General features: G+C 37.2%; 1 protein-coding gene across 5 annotated transcripts in view; it reads right to left on the bottom strand.

Moving 5' to 3' along the window:
- Positions 1-8,416: 8,416 nt before the first annotated feature.
- The window catches only part of Nr3c1 (nuclear receptor subfamily 3 group C member 1), a 120,729-nt gene continuing 108,107 nt past the window's right edge, over positions 8,417-21,038 (bottom strand). For all 5 annotated transcript variants that reach the window (XM_023704012.1, XM_023704013.1, XM_012517513.2 and 2 more), the window contains exons 7-9: positions 19,529-19,659; positions 13,171-13,328; positions 8,417-12,580 (exon numbers count right to left, since the gene is read on the bottom strand). In XM_023704012.1, coding sequence (XP_023559780.1) covers positions 12,428-12,580; positions 13,171-13,328; positions 19,529-19,659 — 442 coding nt within the window. In that variant the 3' untranslated portion in view covers positions 8,417-12,427. The remainder of the gene's footprint in view (positions 12,581-13,170; positions 13,329-19,528; positions 19,660-21,038) is intronic.

Genomic DNA, 21,038 nt, shown 5'->3' with positions numbered 1-21,038 from the left:
AAGTAGGTGCTTTAGACCACTGAGTCATCTCACCAGCCCTCCAAGTTAATTTTTAAAAAATATTTAGGCAGTTTTTCCAACACATATTTTTAGAAAAGGTTATTCTTTCTCCATTGAATTACTTTTTTTTTTTAAAGGGTGTTAGGCTGCTACCAAACAGCAAAAGTCTAGAGAGCACTTACACACTCCTGGCATGCAAAGCCTCCTGAGCACTACCCCTTCTCTGCCTCTCAGAGAGAAATTTGTTACAGCTGATGACCTATGGGGATGCGTGATCGTCACCCCATCTATAGCTTGCATTAGAGTTCACTCTTGATGTACTTTCTGTGGGCTGGACAAATATGTAATGGCATGTGTCCACCTGTACAGTACCATCTGGAATATTCTCATTGCCCTACAAGTCCTGTTGTGCTTTCCAGCTCATTCCTGTTTTGCTCCTTGTCCCTGGTGCCACTGGTCTGTTAGCTGTCTCCACAATCAGGCATAGCACAGAATGTAGGAACACTATGGCGTGCAAATCAAAGTACGGAGCCTCTTCAGTTGCATTTCTTTCACTTAGTAGTGTAATATCCAAGTGTTCCAGCATCGTTTGCTGAAGTCTTTGCTTCAGTGTATTGCCTTTGTTCTCCTGTCACAGCTAAGTTGGCTGTACTTACGTGGGGCAGTTTCGGTGCTTTTCTGTTCCATTGACTCTACACTTTTTTTCTTTTTTGCACTTTATATTGATTGATTACCATACCATTATTACGTTAAGTTGAAGTCAGGTAGTGTTGGTTTTACAATTTTGTTCTTCTCTTTCAATATTATGTTGTATATTCTGAGGGCTTCCTTTCTTCACTTAAACTTTAGAATTGCCTTGCCAATATTCACAAAATAACTTCCTGAGATTGGATTGCAATTGTACCAAATGTAGATCCAGATGAGACAAACTGATCCTCTGATAATATAAGCCTCCATACTGTGTGCATGGAGTATATCCTTTTGGGGATTGTTAATATAAATGATACTGTGTTTTCAGTTTGGATTTCACTTGTTCACTGTTGGTTTGTGTAGACAAGACAGCCATGCTGTGAAAAAAAGTGTTGCTTCATCTTTCCCAATCAGTGTATGTTTTATTTCCTTTAAAAAATTCTCTTAGTTTGAACTTCAGTACAGTATTGAAAGAATGTTGCAGGGAGCACCCCATCATCTCGGTGAGAAGGTTTCTAGCTTCTCACTACTGAGTACATGTTAGCTACAGGTTCCTTTTGCAAGTGATCCTTTACCAAGCAGAGGATGCTTCCCTCTATTCTAATTTACTGAAAGTTTTATCATAGAAGGGTGTTAGTTATTGTTCCAGTGCTTTTTCTACATCTATCAACTGTGTAATTCCTCTTCTCCCTCCTCCTCCTTCATTTCCAGGCAGGGAGATACGAGTACAAGATATATTACTTTTGCACTCTTGTGTCTTGATGTGATAGAAATTACATTAGTTGATTTTGAAGTGTTATATATTATATGTATGGAATACGTTTCTTTTGGTCATAGTATATAACCCTTTTAGGTGTGAATTGATCATCTTTTGTTGAGAATTTTTGCATTTTTATTCATTAGTGATACTGCTCTGTATTTTTCTTGTCAGGTCTTTGGTTTTGATATTAGGGCGATGCTAGCCTCATGGAATGAGTTAAAACAGTATACCCTTTGCTTCTGTTATCAGAGATTATAGAGATTTGAAATAATTTCTCCTGTAAATGGTAGAATTTACCAATGAATTCATCTGGGCCTAGTGCTATTTTGGAATGATTCAGTTTAATAAATATAAGCTTATGTAGAGTGTCTGTTTCTTTTTCTGTGAGTTTTGACATATTTTCAAGGAATTTGTCAACTTCATCTGCATTAACATTGTAGGTATAGAGTAGTTCATATTTCCGATTATGCATTCCTTCCTTGGAGGTTAGTCAGATTAGTTGTATCTTGTATTAGCCATGGATTTTCTTTATTCCTCAGCATGGCCAAACGCTTATCAATTTTATTGATCCACCCTTCCCGAGGAACCTGTAGTTTTGGCTTTTATTCATTCATTTCCTATTTTCCATTTCATTGATTTCTTTTCTAACTTTGTTTCTTTCCTTCTGCTAGCTTTTTAACTTGCCTTTCACTAGTTTCCAAAGGTGGACATGTAAGATTGCTTTTAGATTTTTTTCCCCAATGCATTCATTCTGTGCTATAGATTTCCCTTTAAGTACTATTTTGTTTACGTCCCACTTGTTTTAATAAATTGAATTTGTTTTCATGGGATTTAAAACACTTTAAAATGTTATTTGTAATTTCTTCTTTGCTCTATGTTTATAACTGTGTTACCTCCACGTATTTTGGGCTTTCCCTGTTGTCTTTCTGTTACTGACTTGTTTAATTTTGTCTTGGTCTGAGAGAAGACAATGTATGCATGTTTTCATTATATTAAATTTATAATTTTTTTTTTGTACTAGGGATTGACCTTGAGACCTTGCACTTTCCAGGCAGGCGTTTATGCCACTGAGCTATATCCCTGGCCCCCATAAAAGTGTTTTTTTAATAATCCAGAAAGTACTTTCAGTTGATGACAATTCTTCCATGGGAATATGAAACAAATGCATTACGTTCGCACTTCCTTTGTTAAAAATCACTTGTTCAAAAAAAATTACTTGTTCATAGATAAGGCTATGTACATCAACTGGTGTGTGTGTGTGTGTATTTACATGTAGACTTTCTATTCTGCTCAACTTATCTGATGGTCTGTTTTTACACTAGTATTGTGCTGTTGCGATTACTATAGTTTTAAAATATGTTTTAAAATCAGGAAGTGTTCTCTAATTTTGTTCATTTCCCAGGCAGCCTAGTTATTCTAGGTTCTTTTTATTTACAAATGAATTTTAGACTGCATGTTAATTTGCATAGAAATCTTCTGAGTTTTTGTTGTGATTATGCTCAATCTATACATTGAGAATTGACATGTTATTTAAACAAGAGATTGATGCATTTAAGTCTTCTTTAAATTTTCTCAGCAGCATTTTGCTTTGCAGAGATGAGGTTTATCAGTCTGTTGGATTTCTTTTAAATAGTTCATGTTTTTGAAGCTATTACAAATGGCACTTATAATATCAATTTTGAATTATTTATTGCTGGTGCACACAAGTCATAGTAATTTTTGAGCCAGGACTGAGTCTGGTGAAGACACCCCTTTGTCCTGGGACCCAAGGTGTGGCTGGGGTGGGGGGGAACCCTCTTGCTTACGCACATTTGTGCTATGTGATTGGGTACTAAATTTGTGGGCAGCCTGCTTCTGGGTCAGGAGTTTGATGTGGCAGAGCAGCTCCCTTGCTGTGACCTTTTGAAAGTCAGCCCTCCACACAAGCATTTGTAAACAAGCACAGAAGAATGAAAGAAATTAACTTTCCTGTATTAACCTGGTATCCCAAGCATCAGAAAACTTTTTCTATAAAAAAAACAACAACCCAGCTAATAAGTATTTCAGGCTTCGCAGGGCACACATTCTCTGTCACAACTATTCAACTTGCCCGTTACATTAACAGAGTAGAATGAATGTGCTTTAAATCATTACAAAAAGATAGATCAGGCTAGCTTTAACCACCTGCCATGGTTTGCTGACCTTTTGTATTCTACAATCTTGTTAGTAGCTTTTAAAGAATGTGTTGAGTTAAAAATCGCTAGATAAAATTAGCCATTTAAAAACGGACAATTTAGTGTTTTTAAATCTTTATTTGGTATAGGGGCTCGCTTTGCAGCACTCATAGTAATCCTCCTGTGTCAGCCTCCCATCACTGGGATTACAGGTTTGTGCCACCAGGCCTGGTCTTGGGCCAGCACAGTGAGCCCAGGGTTCCCACGCTGGTACAGTGTGCACTACTGGGGATCAAACCTGGGTTTTTGCACTTGCCAGGCAGGCTCTTAGACCACAGAGCTATCACCCCAGCCCTTTAGTGCCATTGAATGTTATAGTATTATACCACCACCATCCACTGGTTCCAAAATAATTCATTTCAAAGCAAAACTTTTTTTTTTTTTTTGTATTTTAGGAAAGGGTCTTCAGGGTGTCCAGAGTCTCACTACTAGATTGGACTCGTAGTGATCTGTCAGTTTACATACTCCCAAGAGCTGGGTTTATAGGCACATGCCACCATGCCCAATCTCAATTGTCGTCTCAATGTGCCCTGGGGGCAGGGCCAGCATGGCAGGCCCGGGGAGTGAACCCACGGTCCCTGCGCCTGCTTGTAGGAGCTTTAATCTACTGAGCTATTTGGCCAGCCCAAAAGCAAAACTGTTAATGCTAAACAATTTCTCCCCATTTTGTCTTCCTTGGGAGCTGGTCTATACTGTATTATGTATAGATTACTTATTCGGCATGTATCCCATAAATGGAGTCATGCTGTGCATACAACTTTTTGCTTTTGACTTCATTTACAAAATGTTTTAGGGGTTCATTCATGTCATAGCTTAATCAATCAGTACTTCATTTCTTTTTAGGACTGAATGACACACTATATGCTGTTTATCCATTCTTCATTTGATGAGTATTTGTACTGCTTTCCTTCTGACTATTATGATAGGGATTCAATGAATGTGTATAAGCATGTTTGAGTACCTATTTTCAGTTCTTTTATTTTTTTAATTAATTAATTAATTAAGTTGGTACAGGGCCTCACTACACAGCCCAGACTCGTAGAGATCATCCTGTCTCAGTTTCCCCAGTGGTGGAATTACAGGTATGCACCACAACGCCCTCTTTCAGGCTGGCACGGCATGCCTGGTGTTCCAGGGCCGATACCACATGTGGTACCTGGGATCGAACTTGGGGCCTTGGCTTGCCAGGAGGATGCTTAGACCACCTAGCTATCTCCCTGACCCCTTCAGTTCTTTTAGATATATATGTTGAATCACTTCTTGGCCTTTTGCCTAAGATCAAGCATAGATATATACCTTGGAGAATTGTGAGTTAGCTGATAATGTTAACTCTTTGAAGTTTAAGTTTACCCACATCAAATTTACCAACATGTGCAACCATCACTACAGTGCAGTTTTAGAGCATTTCCATCATCCCCCGAAGTTTCCTCACAAGCTCACTTTCATTTAATCTCTGATGCTACTTCTAGCCACAGACAACCATTGCTGTTTTCTGGCTGTACAGATTTGCCTTTTTTGAACATGTAAATGAAATCATGTAATAGGTGACCTTTTTGTCTGGATTCTAAAAATGTAACACATCTTTGAAGTTCATTGATATTACAGCACGTTCTGAGTTGCTCTGTTGATACAAGCACCTCCCTTTTTATGGCTCTACGTAACATTCCATTGCATGGATAGGCCACAGTTGGGCATCTGCTCACTACTTGATAGGCATTAGGGTGTATTTTCAGTTTGTGGCTCTAATGCTGCTCTTCACCTTTACACACAAGTCACTGTACATATGATTCATTTCTTTTGAGTAGATTGGGATTTACTGAGTTGTCTTCCATTTTTAATTCCTCGGGGCAAGAAGCCCCCTTGCTGTGGTTTTATGTTTACTGCCTTAGCGGTCTTTGAGTGGGATCACTTACACGAATACAGCACAATGGGTAGCAGAACTAATCAGAAAGCACTTGTGATGTTCTATGAGCTTTTGCTTAGTTTTTAGGTGCAGTTCCTCTTTCTACTTTGAAAGAATTCTGTTTGAGTCTTTATAATCCCAGCAATCTCAGGTTTTGTATGGCCTGTGGTCTTACTTCTAACATAATCCCATGTACATACTCAGTAATTTATAAGACAAAGGCACATTAACAACAAAAGCTTGATTTATATTATATATACTTTAGAACTCCATGGACTGTTCCTGGTAAGAGTATTGTTTTGGCTGGATATCGTGACTCTTAGGAGCTCATAGAAGGGACTTCTGGAGGACGTATAAGGGTGACGTTAGGCAGGAGGGCCTGGCTGGGAGTGTTGAGGGCACCACTTGAAAGCATCCCTCCCAGGCTCCCTTCCTGGCTCCCACAACTTGAGGAGCATTTCTCCCTGGTGGATCCTCTGACTACCCGTCGCTGACCAAACAAGGACTTAAGCTTCCAAAACTCAAGCCAAAATAAATGTCTTTTCCTTTAAGTTGCAGGTGGTGTGTCCTCGCTGTGAGAAAGTGACTAGGAGAGGCACAGCAGAGGAAAGAATATAAAAACTGTTTTGTGTTCAGGTGGGGTAGGTAGAATGAAGAAAGTTTTGCAGGTTACTTCCTGTGGTCTGTGTGAACCGTTCTGAGATTAGCTTCTGTGACTGGATGATTTTTGCCGAAGTTTTGTCTCATTTTAACTAGGAAACAAGTCTTAAGAAAGGACATGAAGCCAGGAGTGGTAGCTCATGCCTTTAATCCCAGCAGTGTGAGAAATTGAGGTAGTAAGGCTGCAAACTTGAGCCATTGGTGCTTGAGCCCTTGCTGAGACTCTGGGCAATTTAGTGAGACTGTCATTTTTTTTTTTTTTTTTAAAGGCTAGGGATTATGGGTCAGTGCAAAAGCCTTGGGTTCAGTCCCCAGGTACAGGGGGAAAAGTTTTTCAGCACTAGGTGAAGATTAACCTTGTATGTGAACTGTTGAATGCGATGGTGTTCCACAAAAACACGAGGCTAATCCTTGCAGGCGAAAAGTCCAGTAATACTGAATACGAGTACCTTAAAGTTACTAAGGCTGTTAAAAGCCACTTACTGCCAACTGAGAGATTAAAGGCCTAAAATATTTACCTAGTGTAAATGCCTCTGTGCTTTCAGCCTTTTCTACATCCACTGTCTTAAGTAGCTCTTGTCAGCCTAGAAACAAACTTTGACTTGCATTGTGATTGTCATTTAGACCTTTCTTTCAGTTCGTCTGTGGCCTCTATGCACCGTATCACTTTAAGAAATGTCTGTTGTTTTTCTGTGCACATCAAGTGAGACACAGGTCCTTACTGCATTGTGTACCTGACAAACCAAAGGGCATTCTCTAATCTCTGGACAGCCACTTAATGTTTCTTTTTAAATATCAGCCTCCTCAGGGGCCTAAATCAAAACAGATACAGTAGAATAAGGGATCAGGTTAATTAAGTTCATGTGAGAAGATCAGGACTTACATGCTAAATATGGACTCATTCACTCCAGTCAGAAGCTTTTATTAATAATTTATCAGTAGTGGGTGAGGGTTTGAACTCTGGAGCCAGATAACCACTGTTTAAAAACGTCCTATTTAACCATTTACAAGCTTTGTGATCCTAGGCAAGTTACTTAATTCATTAAGTCAGTTTCCTCACATAAATGCAAAAAGATAATGGCACTACTCTTAAGACCTTACAGGGTTAAGAATGAATGACTGTACTGACATGTGAATGGCACATAACGTGTTCAGTAAAGCATTAAACAATCCTAACTAGTTCCTTAAGTGGTTCCTAAAGAAGATGCTGTTCAATATGTTATAGCTAAATGGTTTCATTATAGAACTTTTCTGTTTAAACTTAAAAGGAGATGAGTGAGTTGCTCAAATTTTAGCCTACAACCTTTTTCTATAAAACAAGTATCTTTTTCATCACTTTTATTCATTCATTCACTGGGTGAAAATTAGCTGCTATAATGTGTGATGGTGTTTTACAAAAATGAGGTATTTGCAGGTGGATGGTCCCATAATATTGAATATAAATCCTAGCACCTTGTGTGTTATCGCTGCACTGTACCTAAAGACACTGAGAAAGGTTTATTACACAGGTTTCCAGTCTCTTAGTCAGGGGAAGCAATGTTTTCCATATTAATTTCATTTTTTCCATATCACGTAGTATTTATCAGCTACTTGCCCTACAAGATGGTTAAAGCAAATATGGTTTTTAAGTCTAATACTTTTCTTCTTAGGGATAGCAGTCCTTAGAAGTAATTTACAGGAAAGTCTGTTAGCTTCTCTGATGTGTAGTCATGGCTTGGACAGTGTTTTAGAAGGTATTGTAAAATTAACTGATTGTATAGAATAGCTTGTTTACTGCTTTTTCCTCTCTTCCTTTATTTTCTGTGTTGTACAGCACATTGCTGTACTGTGGTTATGAGATTACAACTTAAAATAAATATTAACTAGGTAACATTCATCTTTCCTGGTAAGAACTTGTGTCTGCTGCAGCCTCGGGAGTCTTCTCTTCCTTCTCTTAGGACTCTCTGTGGTGCTCAGCGCATAGTCAGCGGAGGCACGAGGGAGATAATCTTTGGCTCTCTGACACCAGTGTACAGCTCACTCTGAACTTCTGTCACACTAGCATGCATCACAGCCACACAGACACTGAAACATCCATTTTATCATCTTCAGTTTCCTGAAGTGGTCACTGTACCTTCAGTAGAAGGAGGAAAACAAAAAAAGACAAACTTAGAACTGCGCGAGTTTTACAAAAGCATGCTGGGAGTCGCATAATGAAAAAGCAGAGTTTATTATGATGTTTCTCTATATTTGGCATTGCTGTAAATGGCTAACTAACATTTATGGCCAGCTCGGTACAAATGTGTGGTTTTGGTAATACCAGACAGCAAATTTAAATGAAAAATAGAAGTTAAACATTTCCACACTTTACAATCTGACATTTCACTGCATAGGTAAAAAGACATTTTTTAAACTACAGATTATTCAGCATGAATAAAAAACCCTGCAACTTTTATTTTTAAACAGGAGTCACTGGTTTTAATTTTTACACATTTTAAAATTACTGTGATAAAAAATAATGAAAAAGCTTCTTAATAATGCCATACACAGTATAATATAGATTTGTCCCCATTATATAGCATTTGTTTAATATACAAAATAGAATATTGACACACTTGAATCTATATGTAGTTAAGCAAGTTATTTCAGGAGGGTATTTTCAAACAACTTTTTATCAGAAAATAAAATCTTTCAGACATTTTTGAGAGAAGCTAATCCTTTCCTGAAAGCCTGGTCACTAATCCTTGGTGGGCCAGGTTGCTAAGAGTCTGGAGTATGATAGAACTTTCACCTAAAGTGGTTTTGAGTGTTCTCTGCACATTTCTTTTTTTCCCTTTGAACACTGAAACCAGGCACATGAAGACACCTTCATCTACAGCTGCAGTCACCGGGGTGACCAACCGAGCCAAAATCTCACTGAAGGCTACTATGACTCTTGCACTTCGACAGACCAAAGTAAAGGACTGTTGTTCAGTTCATGGTGAAGTAGTTTGAGGGTCCTTAAAAGGGAACCACTGATAGGACAACTGAAAATGCAATTGTTCATCTCCTCCCACCTACCCCCCAAATTCTAAGGTACGGCTGGCTTTCCTGTGTGCGTGTGCACGGAGCGCATCCTATGCTTATTATGGGCTCTTCAGCCACTCCTAGTGGTACTTTTCCTTTTGGGGTGCCCAAGTACTGCCCCCGAGAAAGAAGGCATTTCTTTAAGTTCCCTCTGATAGTCTTGCACATTTGGGTATACCAAAGAAATGTCAAGCCCTCAGCTCTTTAGCTCTGCTTGTACAGTATCCCACGGCAATGCCAAAAAACACTGAGCCGGTCACTTTTTACCACCAGTAATTTAAAAATACTTTTTGGCTTTGTTGTGAATCATCTAGGCTTGTCACCAACTCTCACTAGCATTACTGTTACAGCTTGGGATGGCAAGAAACCACACACCTAGAAAATGAAGCTGCTTTCAAACTAGCTTTTTTTCACTTAAATCCATAATTATACTGAAACACAATTAACTAACTTTCTCACATATTTTAAAGAAGCATAGTTCTTTTTTCACTTAATGAAAAGCCTCCTGGTTTTATGACTGTCAGTGAACTTCCTTTTTTTTGAAAGTCAAGGTTGCTGGGACTAAAGATTAAAGTGTGAAGTGCTTTCTGGTTTTAACCACATAACATTATATAAATGAACAATCTACTTTGAGAAGCTCTGTTTTGAAATTTAACACTGTCACTGCTGATATTCAAGTGGTTATTTCTTAGGCACCATAAATTCACAACAGCTGGGTTACAAAGCATCTTAAAGTACTTTGAGAAAATTTGAACCATTACCAAAGGAACATTCCCTTTTAGAGAGCATTCAAAAAGCAAATGATTACATTTTTATTAAATAATTTTTCCAGAATACTGAAAATAACAAATAACATTCAAAAGCATTTAAAGGAAACATAAACATGTCCTCATTTTACTTAGAAATGAACTCTTGTTGTAGGATAGAAAGGAATTAGTGTATTACTGGCATCTTATGAGAATCTGTACTATTTACATATTGCTGGTACCTCTATGCATATTATTGCCAAACTTCTTCAGCCTGTTGGAAAGGCTGTATGTGAAAATAACCCTGCTATTAGGTGATGCCTATAAATAGGTAAGTACCACCTTTCTGTCTTGTTTACACACTGTAAATTCAAGGGGAGATTTAGTAAACTAAACTTGTGCTAACAGACTCACTCTTGGAATGAGAAGGGTAGTCAGAAGGGGAGGCAAAGAATTAATTCCTCTGTGATCTGATTGGGTCAGAGCTTCAGCAACCTTCACGGCACACAGAGCCAGTTTCCATCTTCTCCTAGAGCAGCGGTGGCAAGCCCAGGGCATGCATGGTGCTGTGGGTAGGCTGGATCTCTGAAAGCTCTAAAAGGTCCGCCATCACTGCTCTAGAGCATACCTGTTTGTTTCTGAGACCACTGTTTCCTTATGAACATTTGTACACACTAAGAAGCATTTAGATTAGCCATCAACATTTCTTTGACCCCTACAAAAAATATATAACATGTGATAAAACAATCTCATCTAAAAATCATTCTTATTTTACACTATACAAGCTATTTTACAATCATTTTAATAAATTGCATGTAAAGCTGCAGTAGCCCTTCCCTTCCCAGATTAGTGAATACCAATATGATATATATCTGAAACTATAACTAAATATAAAAATATATTAGAAGTTTCATACTTTAATATTAGATTTTAAATTTTGTTACACAAATAATTTGGCCACCTTGAATAGAAATCAAATTTCTTGTGGCTCAGTAAATGTGTTAAGTTTTGACTTTACAGAAAGTTCGTAAAATGCGCACAGAAAGGGCTACTACAGCTTCTGTTTTAAAATAATTCTCAATAGTGAAGAAATTCACAGGCCTTGTGTTAAATTCTATGGCACAAGTAGGGATGTGTAGTTCTACAAACATAGATGTCTGACATTCAGTTCTAAGTCACAAAGATCAGTAGCGGAGCTTTCCTGTACCACTAGGAAAGAGAGACCAATTGGTGACAGATGGGAATGTGAAAATGGGTGTTGAGTCACTTCTACTGTATCAGATTTAGTTTTTGGGTAAAGGTTGGTGAGAGGAATTACTTGGTCTGATTAAAATCCTTCAGCTGTGTTACAGCTGGTTATCTGGAATCCTGACTTTTAAGAAGTTATACACACTACTTCAAAAGGTCCCAAAGCCATTCAGTTTACCAACTTCCTTGCCATCTAAACATCGCAGAGAAGAATAGGGCACTGGATACAAACAGGGCCTCTTGATAGTTACTTTTTAAAATTAAGTTTTTTGTAGCCATTATCCACAGTTTACCCAGCAGGTTACTGGGTTGGGTGCTCTATACCTGTTAGAACAGCTAATGTGCACAATCTATGTAATTCTCCACTGAAGCAGATATATACAAAATATGAAGTTTTTTTTGACAAGAATACTGGAGATTTGAGTCAATTTTGTGGTCTTCTGACAGCTAAGTGCCATCAGGTTAGAAGCACCAACCCATTTTCACGCAGAAGATTAATGTTTAGAGTTTGTTAAGGAAAGCTATGAACTAGCTGCCCATCTTAAACAGCTGTACAATAACTTGAATACAAAAATTATATAAGAAAAAATGAGCAAGCGTAGTTCACTGAATATAAAGGAAATTGTTAAAAGCAGACAGTAATAGCTATAAAAGGCACAACTTCCCTTTTCTGATATACACTTGTAAACTTTTTTTCAGGTTTCCATGCATAAATCAAAAAATGCTATCCTAACTATACATGGGAAAATACACCAACAAAAAGTCTAGAAAAGTGTTGTCCAGCCAGCTGAAAAGTATGAGCAGGAAGTTCATCACTCAGCTTGGGCACTGGTGGTGCAGGTGCCATCCTTTTCTGACAGTGGAGATCACTCCACACTGTTCTAACGTCTAGGATACACCAGATAATACATTTCAGCATCTACTTACCCATCACCTTAAAGTGATGACTCAACTGCTTCTCTTGCCAAGACTTGGCCCTCTATAAACCACATGTAGTGCGTACTTAACAACAACAACAACAACAGCAACAGCAACAACAACAACAACACAGAAAAAAACAAAGAAAATAAAACAATGAAACCTCTACAAGACAAATTGATAGTTTGTACAATAAAAGCTATGAATTCAACTTTCTTTAAGGCAATCTTTCTTAGTAAGGCAGTCATTTTTGATGAAACAGAAGTTTTTTGATATTTCCATTTGAATATTTTGGTAGTTGATTGGTGATGATTTCAGCTAACATCTCAGGGAATTCAATACTCATGGTCTTATCCAAAAAAGTTTGGAAGCAATAGTTAAGAAGATTTTCAACTACCTGCAAGGAAAGATACAGTGTAATTAGGCTTCAAAACTGATTAGGATGAACATGTCCCACCAAACACACAAGTCTTTACTTAAATTTTGCAGGGGAAAAAGCACAGTCAAATAAAATAAACACTTAGGGGCTGGGGAGATGGCTCAGTAGACTAAGTGCTTCCCTGGCAAGCACAAGAGCCTGAGTTCAATCCCCAGTTCTGCCAAAAACAAAACAAAACAAAAAAACAAGTACCAAAGACAATTTCATGCAATTCTGCATATAAGTTAAATTTAAAACAAATATTTTATACTGAATTTCAGTCTAGAATATATAAAGGCCCTGTTATTTTAATAGACTATTCATACAAAACAGGAATTCTACTGTTAGAAAATTTGTATATTAAACCATATTGATTTTTTATACACAAGAATAGATGAAATAATATTTCATAATTGGCCTTAGAAAAATATATGCAAAACTGAAGTTCACAAATTGGGGGCTAAGTGTAGGGGGCAGAGGAGAAGATTGTTACATAATTACATACACTAATAAAAACATTTTATCTGTCACAAAATTCTTGTACATATAGCTTTATGCTTGACACTTACTTCATGCATCGAATCCAAAAGTTTTGTCAGTTGATAAAACCTCTGCCAGTTCTGGCTGGAGTTTCCTTCCCTTTTGACAATGGCTTTTCCCAGCTCTTTGATGTAGGTCATTCTAATTTCATCAAATAGTTCTTGGCTCTTCAAGCCTTCCTTAGGAACTAAAAGGTTAAGATAGAGTCAACTGAAGAATTTCCTTGTAATTTTTCATACATCAGGTATGGCATTTAATACCATGCTTCACAGCTTAGTCTTAGTGCGTTCTAAACTATGGGTTTTCAAAAGATTGTAAGACTGCAGCTTTGAAAGAATGCAGGATAACAGAAGGTCTTAACCTTCAGTGAGTCATTTGGTTTTTAAAGTTATAAAATGGAACTGGGGGCTAGGCGTCAGACAGTTCAGTGGCATAAGCACCTGCCTGACAAATGCAAGGTCCTGAGTTCAATCCCTGTACCGAAAAAAAAAGAAGGGACTGGTAATGACACTTTCCTTCTATTACTAGATGTTTTAGAGACCAAGCAGTGATTATTCAGTTTGGCTGTCATCTCACACTCAAATTTAATTCTAATTTTGAGATAGAGGTTTTAACAATAAGTGTTATTTCCAAGAGTTATACTTCACAATATTTATGGCATCATTAGTTGATTAAAACTTGGAAATTAGCATGCAATACTTCCCCTACACTGCCCCATACTGGGGACTGAACCCACTGCTTTTGTACCGAGCTGCATCCATAGCCGCTTTGAAAGAGGATCATGCTGAACTGCCCAGGCTGGGGCTAAATCTGTGTTTCCCTTTGGCTTTGCATCCCAGGGTACTGAGCTTACAGTCAGGAGGATGCAGTACTTTTTAAGAAACATGTTAGCATACTGCGTTTCCAGCTTAAAAAGAAATAGAAAATATCTGCCTTTCTTTACGTACTTACAAATATCAATAGCTCATGGAATCTGGATTGGAAAATTTATATAAACTTTTTGGCATATCACTTTAAAAATTAGTGGTAATTAAAGTAACACAAGTTTTGAATTTCAGAACTCCTCAGAGATACTATTATGGTTTTTTGACTTCTTGTTTAAATATTATCAGTGACCATATTCATGTCTTAAGGGCAGAATAAAGAAACTATGACAGACTGTGAGAAGTTTAAGTGTGTAGTAGCTTGCTCTTCACAGAGCTTTGCTGTCTTTTATACTGTGCACAGTACTGGATACCTTTCTGTTTTACCTTCCAGTGTCTTCATTTAGATATTTTTTGTACATAGCATAAAGTTGAATTATTTTAAAAATCCAGTCTTTCAATAAGCTTGGCGGATTTAGCTTCATCTCTACAGAAATTATGAATTCACCTGCACTACCTTCTCGTGCCTTCATGTTCTCCCATCTGTGCTCACTGGACTCCTTCCCTTCGTGCCCTCAGTGGCTTGGCAAGCTGCACACTCCAGCTATCTTTGGAATTTAGGCATTCAGTGTTATTGAACTCCACTTTGGGTTTATATGCAATTACTGAAAATTTTAGTTTTATTTTTTCAAGCCACTCATGATGTATAACTTCTTATACAGACTATATATTAAATACACCTATGTATTTACCACTTTATTCATTCCTTATTGCTTCTTAAAGATGACATTCCTTTCCTTAAGTTTATTCTTCAGCATCTTTTAGTGATAGTCTGTGCTGGCAAAATTTTTATCTTCATTTTAAAAATAGAATATCGATACATTTAGATCATTTTAAAGTGATTGTTGCTATAAGTGGATTAACAGCTTCCATGTTTGTAACTATTTTCTACTCATATTTTCTACTTTCCTTTTCCTGCCTTCTGATTTTATTGAGCATTTCATAATTATATTTTGTTTCAGTATATTACTACGCCCTTTGTTTTTAGTCTTAGTCTAGTCTTAGTTTATAACTTACATTTGCAACTAATGTACAGTACATCCTTTTCAAAACAACACTATGCAACTACTCAGGTAATACAGGTGGGTGGGTACCTTCTACGTGGTATTACAACGCTGTCACTTGCTTTACTTCTCACGTTTTAATCATCCAATTCATCATTACTTTGAACAGTTATTAGATCAACTAAGAAAAATGAAACTTTATTTTATCATCATGTATTCATTCTCTAGTGCTCTTTGCTCACACAGATCCACGCTTCTGACATGTATTCCATTCCTCTAGACAGCTTCTTTTAACATTTCTTGCAAAACAAGTTTGATAGTGACAAATGCCCTCAATTTTTTTTGCCTGTGTATCTCACCTTCACTTGTGAAGGATAACTTTGCTGTATTCACTCTTTTGGATTGCTGGTGTTTTCTTTCAACATTTTAAGTATTTTAATTCACTCTTGCATGGTTTCTGATGAGAAATCTAAAATATGTAAGCAGTTTTCTTCTCTTTTGTGAAATTTTGTCTTTAGCTTTCTACTATTAAATAGGATATTCAAGATACAGATTTCTTGCTATTTAGTTTGGTGTTTTCTCAGCTTCCAGGACATAGCTTTGGTGTTTAGTTTGGAAATTTCTCAGCTTCTACTCAAGTACTGTTTCCTTTCTCTCTTTTTCATTTCTGGTTTCCATATTTGTTATACCTTTTTAAGTTGTCCCAGAGGTTTGGATCATTGTTTCTTCATTTTTTTTTTCTCTTTGCATTTGAGTTTGCGAAGTTTCAATTTACCTATCTTCATGCTCACTGATTCGATTCTTTCCTTAGCTGTGCCCAATCTTCTGAAAAGCCTGTCTACCTTATCCTTACATTTAACTCGATATTGCCTTAGAAAGTGCCTTAGCATTTTAGAATTTTCACCTGTTTGCTTATACTACCCATCTATTCTTGTGTGTATTCCGCTTTTCCATGATAGTCCTTAATATATAATTAAGTTTCCTATCTGATACTTGCTTTCTTCAAAGTGATTTCTCTCTTCCTCTGAGGATGCCTTAAAGTTTTTTGTTGAAAGATGTATCAGAAAGGACGGGCAAATTTAATCTTGCTGCAGCTGTGGCAGAGGCTTTACTTTCTTTTTGCTTTTCCTCTGTGGTCCTTGTGTTTCTCCTACAAAATGCTTACGTAGTTTTTGTTGTGCAACTACTCTTTCAGTTGCAATCCACCATTACTGTACTGAAATGCTGGTAACAGTATCGGGCAGGTGAAATGTTTTTTAATTTTCAGGATTAAATCTTTGCTATTCTACTTGTCCTGAATCCCTGGGGATTCGGAAATGTTTCCTTCTCCCTTTCTACATGAGACAGAAAGACTAGAAGGGGCTGAAATTTCTCCATTTGACTTTTCTTCCAGGTCATGGCTCTGGTAAACACAGGACCCTCAGAGTTAGCCTTGTCACAAAGAACACGTGCCATGCATCTATAAGTGCTCTATCCAAATGCTTACCCTCTCCCTTCTGCCACCACAAAAATGAAAGATTTTTTCTGTCATCATCACTGTAAGTTTCTGAAGGTAAAACCTAAGAAGGAATGGTGAATGGTGGTTTTCTGAGAGGTTAGTCTTTATTTTAGTCTCCAGAAATCCATTCAAAGTACAATCATCTTTCTAGCCATACTGGCTTGAAGCTTGTGTCCCAGTAAAATGACCTTGACTGCTTCTTTGAATTTGTGTATTTCTCCAGATTTTGAGGTGATGGTTTGCCCTAAGACAATTCTCAGATACATCCAGAATAAAAAGTTTCTGATTCTCAGGTTCTATACTACAGCTTTTTCTTGCTTATATACACAAACATACAAACTTTTATATGTATTCTAGATGGATTTTAGATGAATATGTCAGTACAAGAGTGTCTTCAGATATGTCTATAATCAGCTTTTAGATCCACCCATTACTTTCCAATTTCACTTCTACTTCTAACCTTGCTTTTTTAAAAATGTATTTGGTTGTTACATGGTCTCACTATGCAGCTCAGACTCAGTGATCCTCCTGTTTTCAGCCTTCCCAGGGCTGGGATTACAGGTGTGCACCACTATACCTGGACTCTGTGGCAAGCTCAGTCTGCCCTGGTGGTAGGGCTGGCACGGCATGTGGTGCCAGGAATTGAACCGTGGTCCCTGGGCTTGCCTAAGCATGCTTAAGCAGGAGCTTAAGGTACAGATTTCTTGCTATTTAGTTTGATGTTTTCTCATATTCCAGGATATAACTTTTTCTGCTGAGTTACTTGGCTGGCCCCTCTAACCCTGTTTTCAAATTTACTAAATATCACTAACCTGACCAAGTTCTATAAGAGAAAGCTAGCTTCAGGATGACCCTAAACTTCTGAGTTTCAATTTTTGTTTTTAAAAAAAAAAATTTAAGACTTTTTTTTTTTTTTTTTGCAGAACCGGGGATTGAACTCAGACCCTTGCACTTGCCAGGCAAGCACTTATTCTACTGAGCCATCTCCCCGGCCCCTAAGACTACTATTGATACTCTAAACCAGTATTATATAAAGTGAGGGTCTATCCATAAGATATGTATTCCTATCCTTGTGATTCTACACCTTTTTAAAGCATCTGTAGTATTTAACTAGCTCAATTTAGTTTTAACTACAATGAAAAGAATACATATAGCTTAATTAGTTTGATACATATGAAATCTAAACAATTACTTTTTAAAATTAAGTTTACTTTTAGACATCAATCTGATCAGAACTTTATATAACTGGAACAGTAAGTTTACTTCTTTAACAAGAATGTGTTGACATTAGTCAAGTCTTTAGCAATGATCTTCACCTGTAATTTTTCTACTGGGTTATGGAAAATTTTGTTGCTTTGATTGAAATAGTAACATTCCTGATCTCAATTAACAAAACATCAGCTAGTGCAAAGATAGTGTGAAAGCATTAACACTGATATGTGCACTGGACATGGTTTCAGTACGTGAGTACTATCCCTAACTTGACTCTGAGCAACTATGAATCCATAATTACCAATGAAATGAAGAATTTAATAGACATGACACATTTACTCATTAGTATATAAAGATATTCAACTTGGCATTTTATGAACATTAAATTAATACATAGCTTTTGGTGAAATGGCTTAAAGATTATAAAAGATTTTATTTTAAATTCGTAACAAAACTTTAGGGAGGTACAGAGATTTCTCATGTGACACCTCCCCATTATCAACATTCTTCCACAAGAAATATATCTGTTACCACTGACAAATCCATGGTGCTACTTCATTATTGCCTAGCGTCTATACAGCTCAGTGCTCATTCTTGGTGGTAGACCTTTTAAGTGTTTGAACAAATGTATAATGGCATATACTCAACATCCCCATAATACACAAAATATTTTATGGTAATATACAGAATATTCTTATTGCTCCTCCTAATCCCTGATCTTTTTCATTGTCTCCATAGTTTGCCTATTATAGAATGTAGGAATATAGTGGGACTCGTGCAGCATGTAGCCTCTTAAGATTGGTTTCCTTCATGTAGTCTTGCACATTAAAGTATTTCTGTATTTTTTCATGACTTTATAGCCCATTTCTTTGTAGTATTGAATACTTCACCTGGATGAACCAATTTTTTTATCCACTCACCTACAAGGACATCTTAGTTGTTTCCAAGTTTTGGCAATTATCAATACAGCTATTATATGCATCCATGTGGAGGTTTTCTGAGAACATACATTTTCATCTCCACTGCATAAATACCAAGGGGTTCAGCTGCTCAATCACATGGGAAGAGAGTGTTTAGTTGTGAAAGTCTGCCAAAGTGTCTTCCAAAATGTCTGTATGCTATTCTGGATTCCCACTAGCAATGAATGGGGATTCCTGTGGCTCCATATCCTTACCAGTATTTATTTGGTGATGGTATTTTAATTTTCTCTTTTTCTGATGATATATTACAGGGGGCATCTTCTCATGTTTGCCATCATTTATCTTCTTTAGTGAGATGCCTGTTAAGATCTGTGTTCAATTTTTTTAAATGAGGTTTGCTTATTGAGTTTTAAAAATTCTTTGTACATTTTGAATAGTCCTCCAATATCACATGTCCAGACCTTCCTTTTATCACTTAAGGTAAACTCCTTAGGTAACAAGTAACAACCAGAGAAACAAAATCAATGCTGTTGCTTTATTTCTTTTTGTCTCAAATAGCAATTTTATTGAAGGAAGGAGGATGAAAGCACTATGCTCGAATTCTGACTAATGCCATTCCCTGGGCAGCTTAAGTCCATATTTCTCCCGTGCCCATTTGTCTCATTAATCTTGGCATCATTGAATATGCCTTTCTAAAACTTCACATTTAAAAAAATCATTGACTATCAAAACACAGGAACAGACTTGCTAGAATTATTAGTATTTTGTATATAAACTTTTGTTTCTAGATTTTCGTATTTCATACTGAAGTGAATAGATATTCTACTAACCTGAAGAGAGAAGAAGTAAGGTTTTCATACAGAGATACTCTTCATAAGATACCTGAAGCCTTTTTAACTCAGAGGAAACATACAGCATATGTTTACACTGGTCATACATGCAGGGTAGAGTCATTCTCTGCCTGTAAGAGAAAATAACAATGAGCTAGGAAGAAGGTTAGTTCCAAAGAATACGTTTCTTTTGGTTTGTTTTACAAAACCATGAACTTATAAATGGAAACATAACTATTGCTGTTAATGCTAATTTATTGTAGAACCTAGTTTTGGAGAACTTTCCTTAGTGGCAAACCAAAAGCACATGTGTCGTAGCAGACTGTTCATATCACTGAAAGTACTGAAAGTTTTACTGTCACTAGCGTACGGTATCTAAGAAAGACTTTTACCAGTGTATGCTATGTATTTTATTTACATTAGTATAGGGTTCATTCCCATAGATTTTATTATCAGGTGTTCATTTAAATCAAGGTTTAGCATGTGAATATGGGCTATCCACTTGAATTTTTTTTTTAAATAATGTTTCATCTGAAGACAACCATGTGTGACACTGCTTAGTTACATGTAAGGGCCAGAACTAGCACAGAACTCTAGACTTTGCTATTCAAGTCTGCCTCTGATAGACATGTTACTGGGCATTCTTTTAATCCAAAGTACTACATCAGTTCTTGATTATGAATCTCAGTAGTCACTATCATATCCATTACTTTTTTTTCTTTACTATAGAAATATGTGACACTAAGAACCTCAAAATGGGCCTAGTCCTGGTGAGTGCATAGGAGAGCTGCCTCTCCCCCCTACTCCACCTTGTCCCCTCCAGACTCAGCTCAGGCCTGGCATACAGGCCTGGGGTGAAACCCTGCAGCTGCAAACCCTGCAGAGAGTGTAGGGGACAGAACCACACAGCTAGTCCAGGAGGAGAACATCTTGCCAGAGGGACACAACAGGTTCACCCCCAGGGCAGCAGCATGAAGGAGCTGAGCACAACAGCCAGAACCAAGCCAGGAACAGCTGGATAAATCAAAACTTTGTAGATCTGCACCTGAACTTCAGCAGGTGCTAAGGTTAAAACTGCAACAAAACAAAGGTCGGAAGACAGTGCTACACAAAATGACAAGAAGGAACAAAATGCAATCTCAGAACCCAAGCCCACCCATAACAAGTTCAGAGGACACTAACACAGAAAAAATGGGGAATCACACAGCTAAAAGCAATGAATCAACAGCTTCTGAAATAAAGAAACAGCTGCAGAAAGGTATAGAGGAACTCAGATTGGAAATGAAAAAAGAAATCCCTGAATTAGTAACATCTCCAGTAAAGAATCAAATGCAGAAACATATGGAGGAAACCCAATGCCCACCCAGAAAAAGTGCAGAACACACTAGCTCAGCTCAAATGTATGAATTAATAGCATCAATAGTAAATAAGCAACAGCAGAAAGTCATAGAGGAACTCAGTGCGGAATTCTTTTCTACTAGCTCAGCTCAAATGTACAAATTAATAGCAT

This window comes from Octodon degus, unplaced genomic scaffold (genome assembly GCF_000260255.1).
Source record: "Octodon degus isolate 3935 unplaced genomic scaffold, OctDeg1.0 scaffold00185, whole genome shotgun sequence".
NCBI lineage: Eukaryota > Metazoa > Chordata > Mammalia > Rodentia > Octodontidae > Octodon > Octodon degus.
This window is presented reverse-complemented; position numbering and strand designations above follow the sequence as displayed.